Consider the following 13,914-nt stretch of genomic DNA (forward strand, 5'->3'; position numbering starts at 1 on the left):
CTTCGTGAAATGCAATGGAAAGCTAAGTTGGTTTTGGTGCTGAAGATGAACGTGTATACATGAGAGATCTTGGAGAAGTTCACGGAGGAGTGCGGCCTGGACCTAGTGCTGAAGACACTGCCAGGGTTGCCACGTTCCACATCCAGGTGCCCGGGTCAGCTCCTGGCTCCAGCAGTGGACCCTGGCTCTGGAGCTCACACATACCCTGGGAGGCAGTGCTGCTGACCCACATGATTGGTCCCTGCCATCCACGTGGGAGGCTGGATTTGGGTTCCTGTCTCCTGCCTTCCTCCTCCTCCTCCACAACAATCATTACAGACATTTGGGGGAAGAATCCAGGAAAGGAGAGCTTGTTCTGCTTGGGTCTATACATCTCTGCCTCTCACTTTTGTTTAAAAAGTTCAGGGGACATGCAAATTATTTAAAAAGAAAGCTATGCATGGACTTCGATCTTTTTGCATAAAATAAACATTCTAAGCCCACATGATGGTTCAATTGACTAATCCTCCCCTTGCAAGCACCAGGATCCCATATGAGTGCCAGTTCATGTCCTGGCTGCTCCACTTCCATCCAGCTCCCTACTTGTGGCCTGGGAAAGCAGTCGAGGACAGCCCAAAGCCTTGGGCCCCTGCACCCACATGGGAGACCCGGAAAAGGCTCCTGACTCTTAGCTTCAGATCAGCTCAGCTCTGCCACTGCAACCATTTGGGGAGTGAACCAGTGGACAAAAGATCTTTGTCTCTCCTCTCTGTAAATGTGCCTTTCCAATAAAAATAAATCAATCATTAAAAAAACAAAATAGACATTCTATAATCCATTTTCTGTGCATTTTTGTAAATCCCTCAAGTACTCAAGAACTTGATGGGGCAGAGGATGGAGTGAGGATGGAAGGAAGAAGGAGGGACTAAACGAGACAGGGCGGTAGCTGTCTGAAGATCTTATCTACTGTTCACAGTCTTAACGAACACCGGTGACACTCAATCTTCTCTGATCCCAGCAATCACTGTCAGATAGGGAGGCCAGCTATCCGTGGTCCACAGATAAGGGAACAGGTGCACGGGATACTTAAAGCATGACTGCTGGGCTGAGGGCTGCAAACCACGGGAGAGTAAAGCTTTGGCAGCTCTGCTTTCAAAAAATTTTTGTGAGAGAAACCCACCCAGCTGGGTGCTCAGCCTGCTGAGCCCATGCGGTGTGCACAGGGAACCATTGCCCTGCAGAAAACCCTGGCAATCAGTGTCAGCACGAGTCCAAAGTTGAAGGCTTCTGGAAAGCACTCAGCTTGAGGTTGAGTTAGAATGAATGCATTCTAAGAGCCTCACCACTTCTGTGCAAGGGAAGGGCCCCACAAGTCTACCACGGACCATCCCCTCCTCACCTCTATGCCCCACCCCAGCGCATGGACTTCTCTGGCCTTCCTAAAGGGATTATAAAAGGATAGTCAAACAGAGAGGTTCCAGGAACCCACTGAGCACTGAGAAATCCTCTAACTGCACAGAGCAACCTGGCAGGTCCGTGTCATCGGTCAGTGCCAAGTCCTTACAATTCAGGAGCCAAGAACGGATGCTGGCCGGCTGCCGCCAGGAAGTCCACCAGCCTCAGCGGAGAACAAGCCTTCACCCTGCACTTCTCGCAGGCAAAAGATTCTAGTGCCACTCAGATCATGGAAGCCTGTTTTGGGGTGAAGCCAGCGGAAGCTTCCTGGTTCCTACACACTCACACAAACCTTGGAACCGGTGACAAGTAAGAGCCACTGGGCACAAGCCCCAGAGGGTAGACATCTCTGTCTCCCTAACCAGTCAGACCCTCAGGTGCAGCTGCCCTTCAGCCTTGCTTCATTTTTCGCTCCAGAAGAGCGTTCCCAACCAATGCACCTGTTGACAACGCTCCCTAAGGAATATACACTTGCTTACCGGAATTTGTCTCTGAAACCCCAGTGCCAGGGGAAACCTGACTGCGACTTTTGTTTCAGTGAAGTGTTGAGTTGTTGGGGGTTTGGGCTAGTTGCCAGGGATGGGCTTCCATGGGCACCCTCTGAGAGTCCTGAGCTGAGGCTTGTTCTGCAAATGGCACAGGTGCCTGGCTGGGCCTCGGACCCCAGCAGTTCCCCTTCTGCATACTTCCTCCCATTGGGGGAGGACTGATACAGGCCCCCTCTGCAAAGCCTTGCGGACTGAGCCTGTGCGAGGACACAGGTGCTGCTGATTGGGTCTGAGCTCCCCCACCTGTCCCAGGAGCCCCTCCCTCTTCTCATAGCAAGGACCACATGCTGGCGACTTTGGGGTGGGGAAGAGGTGGCGGTGGGGGCTGTAGCACAGGAATGGTTCAATACAACAGCAAGGCTTCAAGACAAACAGCTTCCTTTTGCACCTGGTGGATGCTAGTGCACTGAGAGCCACTTGTTTATGTATTTATTTATTTGAAAGACAGAGAGGGATGTGAAGAGAAAGAAAGCAGAGGGAGAGAGAGGGGGAGAGAGAGAAACAGAGAGAGATCTATTTTCCAATTCATTCTCCAGAAAGCTGCTATGGCCAGGGCTGAGCCAAGGCAACACCAGGACTCTGGTTGTAAGGGCCCAAGCACTTTCTTCCACTGCTTTCCCAGGCCACTCAGCAGAGAGCTGAATCAGAAGTAGAACAGATGAGAGGAGATGAGGTCCTCATTTGGGATGAGGGCATTGTAGGCAGTGGCTTCCTGCAGGTGGCTCTCTGTGTGCTGGTGGGCAGTTGGGCAGCAGCGCGTCTCTCTCGGCTGACCTCTGAGACAGGGGTACAGGAATTCCCATTCTCTCCCTCATCCTTCAGAACGCAGCAGACTCCGCTGGCTCACCGTGCCACTCACAGATTGGCACTGTGCAAACGGGTTCCCTGCAGGTCTGTTGCCAAGTGGAAAAATGACTTGCTGGGGCAAGTGGGAGTCAATCCTGTTGCTACCTTCCACTGTTTTCCTCCCCCGTTTGACCTTTAGGGCTCGGGTTTCCTGCAAGTGGGTAGTGAATTATTCACATCTGCATACAGGTATCAGGCCAGGGCGCCAACAGGGCGGGGCGGGGTGGGGCGGGCAGCATCCTTGATCCGCCTATAAATAGCAAGCACGCCCTCCTGGTTCCAGGTTCCCCCGGCACTTACAGGTGGGTTCCTGTTTTTTGTTAAGTCATCCAGGCAACTTGTCTCAAGGACCCGTTCTCTGCTCCTTCCTGACGCTTCCTTCCTCCAGCCCCTGGGACAGACCCTGAAGAGGGCTCCCCGTGACCCCGCTCCCTGCCCCCTGCCGCACTCCAGAGCTCACTTCGCGCCTCACCATGGCCTACATCGCCAAGTCCTTCTACGACCTGACCGCCATCAGCCTGGACGGGGAGAAGGTAGATTTCAACACGTTCCGAGGCAGGGCGGTGCTAATTGAGAACGTGGCCTCTCTCTGAGGCACCACCAGCCGGGACTTCACCCAGCTCAACGAGCTGCAATGCCGCTTCCCCAGGCGCCTGGTGGTACTTGGCTTTCCTTGCAACCAGTTTGGACATCAGGTGAGAGGCTCCTGTGTGGCATCTTCAGAGATGCCCTGATAAAGCCCCAGGGGGCTAAGGCAAGAGAGTGGGTGACTGGGTGTGCTGGAGTGGATGAAATTATGGGGTACGCTTGGTTCCTCTAGGTCTTTATTTTTGAGGGTGTATTTACTTTTGATTTAGAAGGCAGAGTTGCAAAGGAAGACAGATATAGAGAAAGGAATCTTCCAATTGTTGGTTCATTCTTCAAATAGGTGCCATGGCTGGAGCTGGGCTGGTCTGAAGCCAGGAACCTGGAGCTTCTTCTGGATCTGCCATATGGGTGGCAGAGTCCCAGGGACTTGCATCACCTATTGCTGCTTTCCCAGGCCATTAAGGGAGCTGGACTAGAACTGGAGTAGTTGGACTCCGATTGGTTCCCATATGGGATGCAAGTTCCACAGGCAGAGGTTTAACCCACTATACCACAGGGACCCAAACACTTGAACCATCACCTGCTGTCTCCCGGGGTGCATTAGCAGGAAGCAGCATCAGAAGCAGAGCTGGGACTCGAACCCAGGCATTCTGGGATAGAGGCATCCCAAGAGGTGATTTAACCAGCTGTGTCACAATGCCAGCCACAATCTAGATCTTTAAGTTCACATAAAATATTAAAAAGGAGGGCCCAACATGGTAGCCTAGTGGCTACAGTCCTCACCTTGTAAGCACTGGGATCCCATATAGTGATCAATTTTTGTTCCAGCTGTTCCATTTCCCATCCAGCTCCCTGCTTGTGGCCTGGAAAGCAGTCCAGGATGGCCCAAAGCCTTGGGACCCTGCACCTACATGGGAGACCTAGAGGAGGCTCCTGGCTCCTGGCTTCAGATCAGCTCAACTCTGACTGTTGTGGCCACTTGGGGAGTGAACCAGTGGACAAAAGATCTCTGTCTCTCCTTCTCTCTGTGAATCTGCCTTTCCAAAATAAATAAATAAATCGCATTTTAAAAAGCGATTAAAGGGGATAAGGATGTGTTTAAATACACAGGGTGTGTCTTTTGATTGTTTTATTGCCCTCCTGTTCCCTGCCACGAGGGCCAGTACCGGGCTGCTTTTCTCTCCCTTGTGTCCTCGCAAAATATTCATTGGGTGAATGAATGGAGGAAATGCAAGTTCAGGAACCAAACTAGGACTGACCACATGTCAGGAGACGTTCGTTCCAGCTGGACTTCAGTTCTGCTCTCCCCACGTGCTGCAGAAAAAAGCCTCTTGAGCTTTCTGGTTTAGCTTTTCCTTTTGCAAACGAGAGATCACCCACTCAGCTGAAAAGATTCATGTGCAATTTGGGGATAAGACGGTTCAAAGTTACTTGAAATCCTAAAGTTCTGTGTAACCACAAGCAACTTTATTAGAGCGAAGATTCGCTTGTCTACATGAGCCCAGTGGAAAGTGTGGCGGGAGCGAGCGTGGGGAGGAGGTTTCTGACACGCATCCCTCCTCTGGAGCCGGGTCATGCACCCTCTCGCTTCTCAAGTTTCGTTTTGAGGGCTCCTTCCGATTCCATTTGGAATTTCAACTGTCCAGGCAGCAGAATAACCTCTAAGAAGCCCAGGAATGATAATCCTAGATTCAGGACACCGTGGCAAGAAGAGAAGGAAGAAATCAGAAAGATGTACCAGGAAGGCTGAGAGAAAGGCTCCCAGCACGCCTCCCGTTTTAGGTCTCATTCTAGCCGCTTCCCGGGCAGAATGGAGAGAAAAGGCCCACGCGTGCTGCCGAGGCGTGTGTGCAGCCCTCTGCTGTCACTCAGGCTTCACGTGCTTCTGGAGGCAGCCCAGAGCCAGGCGGCTATTGCCCTAACAGATAAGAAGGCTAATAGCGATCAGTTGCGGACTCATGATGTCAGTGATGGCCTGGAACTGACTGTACTAATTGGTTCCAGTAGGTCAGAGTCAGGAGCTACCTCCCCGAGGGAGCTATCCGATTCTCAGACTCATGCGTGTTGGGGTGGGAGGAGGGAGGTGAAAGCAAGGGTTTCTCGGAGTTGGAGGGGTGGCAAGTGTTGAACAGAGACAGGATGGGGATGCCAGCAGGAAGCAAAGATGGGGAGCAGGTTCTGAGTGGAAGCGAAGTGTTTGTAGCTGAGCACAGAGTGACTACAGCACACACCAGGCTTTTTGGACAACAGCCTCAGACATGACTGCTGAGCGCATATTCCCAACTTTAAGGTCTCAAACACACACATCTTCACACAGCCCTCTTCCCCCACCTGGTCTAGAGCCAGAAGCCTTCTGTCATGTTCAGTCCACTTCTGTCCATTTCTGGTACACTCATTTGCTTTGCTTTTTATGGCACCGGCCAAGAAGGTTGCCATGGGGAGGGGGCTTGTCCTCCTTCATCAAAGCTGGCCCCTAGCGGTGCTTCCCTCCTAGGACACGGCAGGATAGGAGCCAAAAAGCTGTAAATCCCATTCCCATTTCTCCAAGAGCTGAGCAGGGCAGGAGCAAGGGCTGCTCTCAACACACAAGCAGTAGCTAGGGGAGGCCAATGCAGGGCAGAGGGAGGGCAGGGTGGGATGTGTGTGTGTCAGTCTGCCTGTACGTGTGTGGGGGTGGGTGGGGTGGGGACAACACTTTCTCTTCCGCCCTGGACTTAGTCCTAGAAACCTCGGTGAAATATCTTCAGGGCTGCTCACGATGGATTAGAGAGGAAAACCAATGGCACAAAAGTGGTAATTCCTGATGTACGAGGGCAGCTATGCTGGGAACAACAGGAATTTTGGGGAATGACCTAGCAAAGCCATCAGGCAATAGCAGTGAGAGAGAAGACTCTAAGCCTAGTATAGGACCAAGCCCAAGAAGAATGGAACTTACACACACACTCACACACAGCACCACACACACTCACACGCATGCACACACTCTCGCGTGCACACACACTCTCACACACACATTCACGCACCACACACACACACACAGCACCACACACTCACACACGTACACACTCTCACACACACCCTCACGCACAGCACCACACACTCATACACATGCACACACTCGCCTGCACACACTCACGCACAGCACCACACGCGAAGGCAGGACAGGAGGGAGCAGCGCTCTCCCTGTGCCCCCCTGTCCCACTCTTTCTGTCTTTTCTCTCTCCCAGGAGAACTGTCAGAATGAGGAGATCCTCAACAGCCTGCAGTACGTCCGCCCCGGGGGTGGGTACCAGCCCACCTTCACTCTTGTCCAGAAGTGCGAGGTCAACGGGCAGAACGAGCATCCTGTCTTCGCCTACCTGAAGGACAAACTCCCCTACCCTTACGACGACCCATTTTCCTTCATGATCGATCCCAGGTTCATCCTATGGAGCCCCGTGCGCCGCTCAGACGTGGCCTGGAACTTTGAGAAGTTCCTCATTGGGCCAGAGGGAGAGCCCTTCCGGCGCTACAGCCGCACCTTCCCCACCATCAACATCGAACCCGACATCAAGCGCCTCCTCAAGCTTGCCATATAGGCCGTGATGAGCGGCTCCTCCACCCAGCTCCTCAGCAGCCTCCCTAGGGAGACGCTGCAAGACCCAAGCTTCCGCTTGACCACAGTCCCCGTCTGCCTCCCTCATTGACCCGTTTCCATTTCCTCTCTCAAACCCTCTGTGGTGATTCAGCTTGGCTCTAAATTATTGGATGGGGTCTGGGCCTTCACAGAATGATGGCACCTCCTGAAGCCTTGTGGGTGGTGTCTGAGAAGCGTGAAGGCTCCGAGCCAGCCTGGCAGGTGAGTCCAATAAAGGACAGGTGTGGAAATGACCAGGTTCTTGGTGTCTTCTTGCTTGCTTTGGAGTGGGACCCACTGCTGTAACAGACAAAGGCTTGGCTCTGATCAAAGGAACAGCCTAATTACTGTCTGGAAAGCAGGTTCCTCGGCATTGTCAACTCAGCCTTGGCATTGGAGTTGCAGGAGGTGCAGACCATTTTGTTGCCTTATGGCTCCTCTCGGGAATGGAGGGTGGAGAGAAGGACGAAGAAGTACAGAGAAGGAAAAGACAAGCCAGCCTGCCCTTCGGTTGAAGGTCCTGGAGGGGGCTGGGAAGTTATCATCACAAATACATTCTTCTTGTTGTGGGTACGGGGTCAGCTAGAAGTCAGTTTGATCAGCTTGTACCAGTAGCAGGGCCACAGACAATGCAGCCACCGGAAATACAGGGAGCGTTTTATCCGCTTCCTGGTTGCCTTGATGACAAATACATGTTTGATCCTCCGTTAGACCAACTCCCTGCTTCTGAAAGTTCATATGCCCCACCTTACACTTCTCCAGACTCAGGCACCAGACAAACACATGGAGGAGGAGGGTTCATTTCTTCCTCAGTAAAGAGGGAGAGGAATGGAAGAGCCTGGAGTTTCCGATGCTCCTGGGAGGCTCCTGGCTCCTGGCTTGGATCAGCTCAGCTCTGGCCATTGTGTCTGTTTCTCTCGGTTTCTCCTTCTGTCTGTAAATCTGCCTTTATAATGAAAATAAATTTTAAAAGTTGGGGGGCGGTCCTGCTTGGTCATATCCGACCATAGTATAGTCAGCAACAGCCTTCATTACAAAAGGGTAACCTGAGCGGTACACTGGGACGCCCCCGTATCCTTCTGCTAAATTAAGGCTGCCTGAAGTTGATTCTTCGGGAAGCTGGACCCCTTCAGATTCCTGTGCCCCAACAGATGGGATATGAACTCATTCGGGGCAGGATTGTGCACTGATTTTAGAATACAATTGCATGAGTTGCTTCCCTAATTAAATAGAGAATCCATGTTGGATGTTAGTGTGATTTGTTCATTATCTTGATAGTACTGTAGTCTGTTACATCCAATACCACCTGTTCTGGATGTTGGCATTATGCCACAGGCAACTTACAGCCTGCCATGCCGGAACAATGTGGAGTTCTTCCCATAAGACTCAACTTGAAACAATTATTCTGGGGTTCCCAAAGGAATGAGAATTACTGCATAAGGAAATCTGCAGAGTTACAAGGAACTACAAAAGTAAAAAGAGGCAGGGCAAGTGTTTTCTGCTTCAGATAGAAGCTGACCAGCTTGCGGGAGGTGGGGAAGGTAGGACTGCGGGAACTTGTGTTACTAAATCCTTCCTAGTGTTGTTACAAAAAGGGAACAGAAAGGAGAAAGTGTTTCCTTTATTGCTCTTTTATGCCTCCTTCCTTTCGCCCTCAGAACTAGCAGCTAATGGTCGCAGACAAGGCAAACATTTTAATACAATCAGCCACTTTCCTAGATAAACAAAATCTTTTAATCAAATTTCCCTGGGGCCCCCAGGAGTCTCATTAACAAGCTCTCCCAGCAGGGTGGAAATAATGCTATTCAATTTAGAAGAAGCACAAAGAATTGTTTCTATGAGGGCTCTTAGAAAAAAGTTGGAATAAGGGATTTGACAGTGTGACCAAGGAACAGGTGCTTGTTTCCATGACTGAGCTCCCATGGCTGCACCTTTGCAGAAGAGGAAGCACGGAGCCAAACTCTAGAACTTTTTTTTTTTCTCTTGAGTTTTATTTATTTTTGTTGGAAAGGCAGATTTAAAGAGAGAGAGAGAGAGAATCTTCCATTTCATAATTCACTCCCCAAGTGGTCACAATGGCCAGAGCTGAGCTGGAACTTCTTTCAGGCCTTTCATGAAAATGTAGCATCCCAAACACTTAGGCCATCTTCCAGTGCTCTCCCAGGCCAAAGGCTGGATGAGAGAGAAGCTGGTAGGTCTCAGCAATCATTGGCATGCACAAGATCTGTGGCTGGGAGCAAGCTTGGTCAGGGAGCTCAGGGGATGCCCCCGGCTGGGCTGCAGTTTCCTCTAATGAGTGTGACAGCTGGAATATGGGTGGTGAACTGGCATGGGTGCAGCATCCCTCAAACTGGGTGTGGATTGGGTCTGGGGTGTGCCATACTGGGCTAGGTTCCAGCATCCGTTGGTGCTTACAAGAACTAGGGTAGGTATAGGACAGGCTAGGCTAGGTCTCTGAACTCTGAACCACGTGAGAGCTGGATACAGGGGTGGATCAGGCATGGCTGAACGGTAGCACCCAGTAATAAAAACTGGAATGGGAATGGGCTGGTCGGGCAAGACTGCTGTTCCTGCCAGGACAGGAGGTTGACTAAGTCACGCTGGGCCAAGGACCCACTGGTGGGTCCAAGATCTGCCACAGGGAGGTGATCTGATAGAGGAACTTGGGAAACTCCTCTGTCAGGATGTAGTCCCTGCAGGTGAGTGCAAGAACCAAAGCTTGAAGCAGCCCAGATCAGGCAGGTTACAGTATCTGCTAGCATATGTGTGGGTCAGGTCTGGGGGCGGGCCAGGCTGGGCCAGTTAATATCACCCACTGGCAGATCTGAGAACCAGGACAGAGTGCAGCCCGGGTCGGGTTGGGCCACAACACAGGCCAGTTCACATTAGAGTGGGACTGAGGCCAGGCTGTAGTGCCTACTGGTTGATGCCAAGGTGAAATGAGCCATGCCAGTCTGGGCAGGAGCTCCCACCAGCACATTTAAGATCCAGGAGTAGGGACTAGTCTAGCAGGGGAGCTGTTCCTGCTGGTGAGCATGAGAGCTGGGATTGGAGGCAGATCAGGCTGGGCAGGGCTACAAAGCCTGTATGTGACCTGTATGTGAACTGGGATAGCAGGGGAGGGCCAGGCTGGGCTAAGCGACCATGAGCCAGAGTAAATGCAGGTTGGTTGGGCTTTATCGCAGCATCAGCTGGCAAGTGCTGGGACCAGGGGCAAGTGCTATCAGACTAGACCATAGAACCACCTGGAAAGTGCAAGAATCAAGGCTTGGAGTAGGCTCAGGAGGGAAACTGTGGGTACGCCTTTGATGGGCTTCAGCCCCCCACTGGTAATTATGATAATCAGGTCTGGAGGTGCACCTGACCACATAGGTGGTGGCACCTGCTGGCATGAGTGTGGGCTAGAGAGTGGGGTCAGGCTTTAATACCCATTGAAATGTACAAGAGCTGAATGGCATATGGGACAGACAGGACCAGTCTGCTACACATACCAGCATTCACAGGAACCAGGGCTCGGGGCAGACCTCGTAGGAGTTATTGGGGGTTGCTCCAACTAGACTGCAGCTCCCACCGGTGTGTATGAGGGCTAGTGTGTGGTGGGCAGGGTTAGTCTGGGCCGCAGCATCCATTGGTTTGCATATGAGATGGAGCTGGGGACAGAACTGACCAGGTGACTGCAACCACCAGTGTATGTATGTGGTAATGTTGGTGTGTGGTATGTGTGGGTGATGGGCCGAGCCAGACCCTGCACTGGCTGGAACACACAGGTATCAGGTCTGGGGTCACCTCTGGTGAGGTTTCTTTGGGGACCCTCCCCCCAACTGGATCACTGGACTCAGCACTCCAACCATGGTGAAAATCACAGGATATATCGTCTGGCATGTGTCAGAACTGGGTCTCCACTGTTGCTGAGGGCGGTGTGGTGGACAACATGCCCAGATGCTATGGGGCGGGGGGGGGGAATGACAGCCAGTTCGTTGAGGCCTGCAGAGGAGATCCAACGCCACGGAGGGCAGAACAAATTGGACAGCTCTCCCGGAGGAATTCTCCTGGGGGAATTGAGACTCTGAGGTGGACTATATCAACCAGTGGACCTTGGAAGGATTTCCTCAACTTTGGAGCAATGAAATTAACAGCATCTCAGAATTATCAAAACAACTTAAGCAGTATCCTCAGAACATGCTCCACCTCAGGGACCCTGGGATGACACTGGGTGGCCTTTCCCTATTCCTGGTACTGATGTGGTTGGGTTATTGGAAGCAGTCCTCTCCTCCTTCTCTCTCCACTTTCCCCAAATTCCAGAAGAAAAAAGGAGACTGGGGAGTAGTTATCTCATCCACTGTCTCCCATTCCTCCACCTTCTCCACCCTAATTGGTGGTCCACATGGGCATGCATCCCTGTCAACTCTGTAAACATCATCAAAAATAAAATGAATTTATTATTATTTTTTAAAAAGTGGAGCAGCTGGGACACAAACTGGCATGCCTATGGGATACTGGCACTTGCAGGCTGTGAATCAGCCAGTTGAGTCATCGTGGCTGGCCCTCTAGAATTTTCTTATCATTCCTGTGTCAATCAGCAGCCAAACTGTTACTTATTGACTATTTACTGTGTTCCCACACTGTTATATACACCTGAGGTTTGTTTACTCCTCACATAGACCTTATGAGGAATTCTTATCTCTATTTAGGAAGAAGGTAAATGGGCAGGACACTTGCTAGCAGCAGAGCAGTTGAAAGTAAAAGCCAAAGCTTTGCCTAATAACAACACTGCAGTACTGGCCCCGGGCACGATTTGCTTCCAGAGAGACTGGTGCTGCACCACCTAAAATGGCTTCCCTCACAGTACATCGCTTAAAAACTCAGCGGAGGACTCCAGCTGCCTTTATTCTCCCACTGAAGAAACCCATGTACAGTCATGATTAGTGAGGTGCCACCATCTCCCACTACCAGTAGGTGGCACAGCTAACACGAGGTCCAGCTCATCTGATTTTCCACTTGACCACAGGGAATCTCGCAGTACATACTCGTATTAGAGCTGAGAAACACGTATTTTTTTTTTATTGCATTTCATTTTATGACATCGTTTCATAGGCTCTGAGGTTCCCCCAACCCCTTCCTGTACCCTCCCCCCATGGTGGATTACTCCACCTTATTGCAGTATTACAGTTCAAATCCAGCCATGCTTCTTTCCTTGCAAGCATGTACCATGCACGGAAGAAACACGTATTTTTAAAGTGACAGCCTCAAATTCCATCAAGTAGCCCCGAATAAAGCCAAAAGGATTTTTGATGCTTTGAAATAAACTTGGAACAGATCCCATTCAGTGATAGCTTGCCAGCAACAGCCATACTTGGCCAGACTGTCTCATATGTCAGTTAGTCAATGCCGGGAAACGCCAAGGCCATCCGAGAGACACAGCAGGCAGGCATGGGGCTGGTGCTGCAGTGTAGTAGCTTAAGCGCTGTCTGTGGCACCGAATCCAATATAGGTACCAAGTCACGCCCAGGCTGTTCCATTTTCAATTCAGCTCCCTGCTAATGTGCCTGGGAAAGCAGCAGTGCATGATCCTTGAGCTCTGTACTCACATGGGGGACCTGGAAGACTATGGCCGTCTGGGGAGTGAACCAGCAACGGGAAGCTCACTTTCTTTACAATCCTGCTGAAACAACACAATTCCAAATATAAGCCAAGTGGCCAGCGTGATGGCTCAACTGGCTAATCCTCCGCCTGCAAGCACCTGAAGCCCGTATGGGGCACCAGTTTGTGTTCCAGCTGTTCCACTTCCTATCCAGCTCCCTGCTTGTGGCCTGGGAAAGCTGGAGGATGTTCAAATGGTCCAAGTGTTTGGGATCCTGCATCTACATCTACATGGGAGACCAGGAAGATCCTGGCTCCTGGCTTTAGATGGGCTCAGCTCTGGTCATTGTGGCCATTAGAGGAGTGAATCAGCAGATGGAAGATCTTTCCCTCGCTTTTTCTGTCTGTAAATCTGTTTCCCTCTCTTTTTGTCTGTAAATCTGTCTGTGTATATGCCAAGTTTTAAACTTCAATAGCCCAGTTATTCAGATGTCAGATTTGTGCATCATGGAGTAAGCAGGTAAAAAAAATGAGGTGCCTGAACAAGCCCCTACATTTCCAATGATACCCGGAGGTGATTTACCCTCTTTTTCCTATCTCAGGGTGAGAAGTTAAGATTAATGTGTTTACCCAGTTACCCTTCATTTGAACAAGAAAAATAAAGATTCATTTATTTATTTATGGGTTCAAGAAGTCTTTATTAGATCCACAGGATTCTAGAAGATGGTAGAGATGGTATCACAAAACACAACACCATGTTGAATAAAAATGAAAGACGCAGGCAGGATCCTATGCTTTAAAATTTTGTAATCAATATTCCAAACCCAACAGCTAATTGCACATGCTGCAATTAGAGCACACCACGAGCCGGGCAGACAGGAATGCACACCCTCCAGCTTCAATGGACGAGGCTGGACACTTGAGCAGACGCAAGAAGGGACGACTCAGAGGCTCTAATGGGCTCAGTCCTGCTATTTAAAGGAGGGAGCCATTTCCTCTGCTTCCTGGATTCATTTCACCAAACGATCTCCTCAGCAGGTCAGATATAGATTTGAGGCAAAATGGAAAACATCTTCCAGGAATAAAACAACGGGTCCCTACGGAGCAGCTGACTTCGCTTTTCTGAGTAATAAATCTGGGTCTGACACGCCTTGGTGCGTGGTGCACTGTGTGTTTGCCGCCACCTCCTAGACTTGTCAGGCCCTTGCACCTGCCGCGGTCTCGACACCGTCATTGTGTGAGGGTCACACTTCTGCCAGGGGGCCTGCGCAACGCTACCTCCTTGGGTCTTAGCTTTTTGCC

General features: G+C 50.9%; 1 protein-coding gene across 1 annotated transcript; it reads left to right on the forward strand.

Moving 5' to 3' along the window:
* The first annotated feature begins 3,301 nt into the window (after nucleotides 1–3,301).
* On the forward strand, nucleotides 3,302–6,994 carry GPX2 (glutathione peroxidase 2). The gene is made up of 2 exons (XM_040975449.1): nucleotides 3,302–3,523; nucleotides 6,644–6,994. The coding sequence occupies exons 1-2, from the start codon at nucleotides 3,302–3,304 to the stop codon at nucleotides 6,992–6,994; spliced, it is 573 nt and encodes a 190-aa protein (XP_040831383.1).
* The last annotated feature ends 6,920 nt before the right edge of the window (nucleotides 6,995–13,914 follow it).

This window comes from Ochotona curzoniae, unplaced genomic scaffold (genome assembly GCF_017591425.1).
Source record: "Ochotona curzoniae isolate NIBS_2020 unplaced genomic scaffold, NIBS_Ocur_1.0 contig_2688, whole genome shotgun sequence".
Lineage (NCBI taxonomy): Eukaryota > Metazoa > Chordata > Mammalia > Lagomorpha > Ochotonidae > Ochotona > Ochotona curzoniae.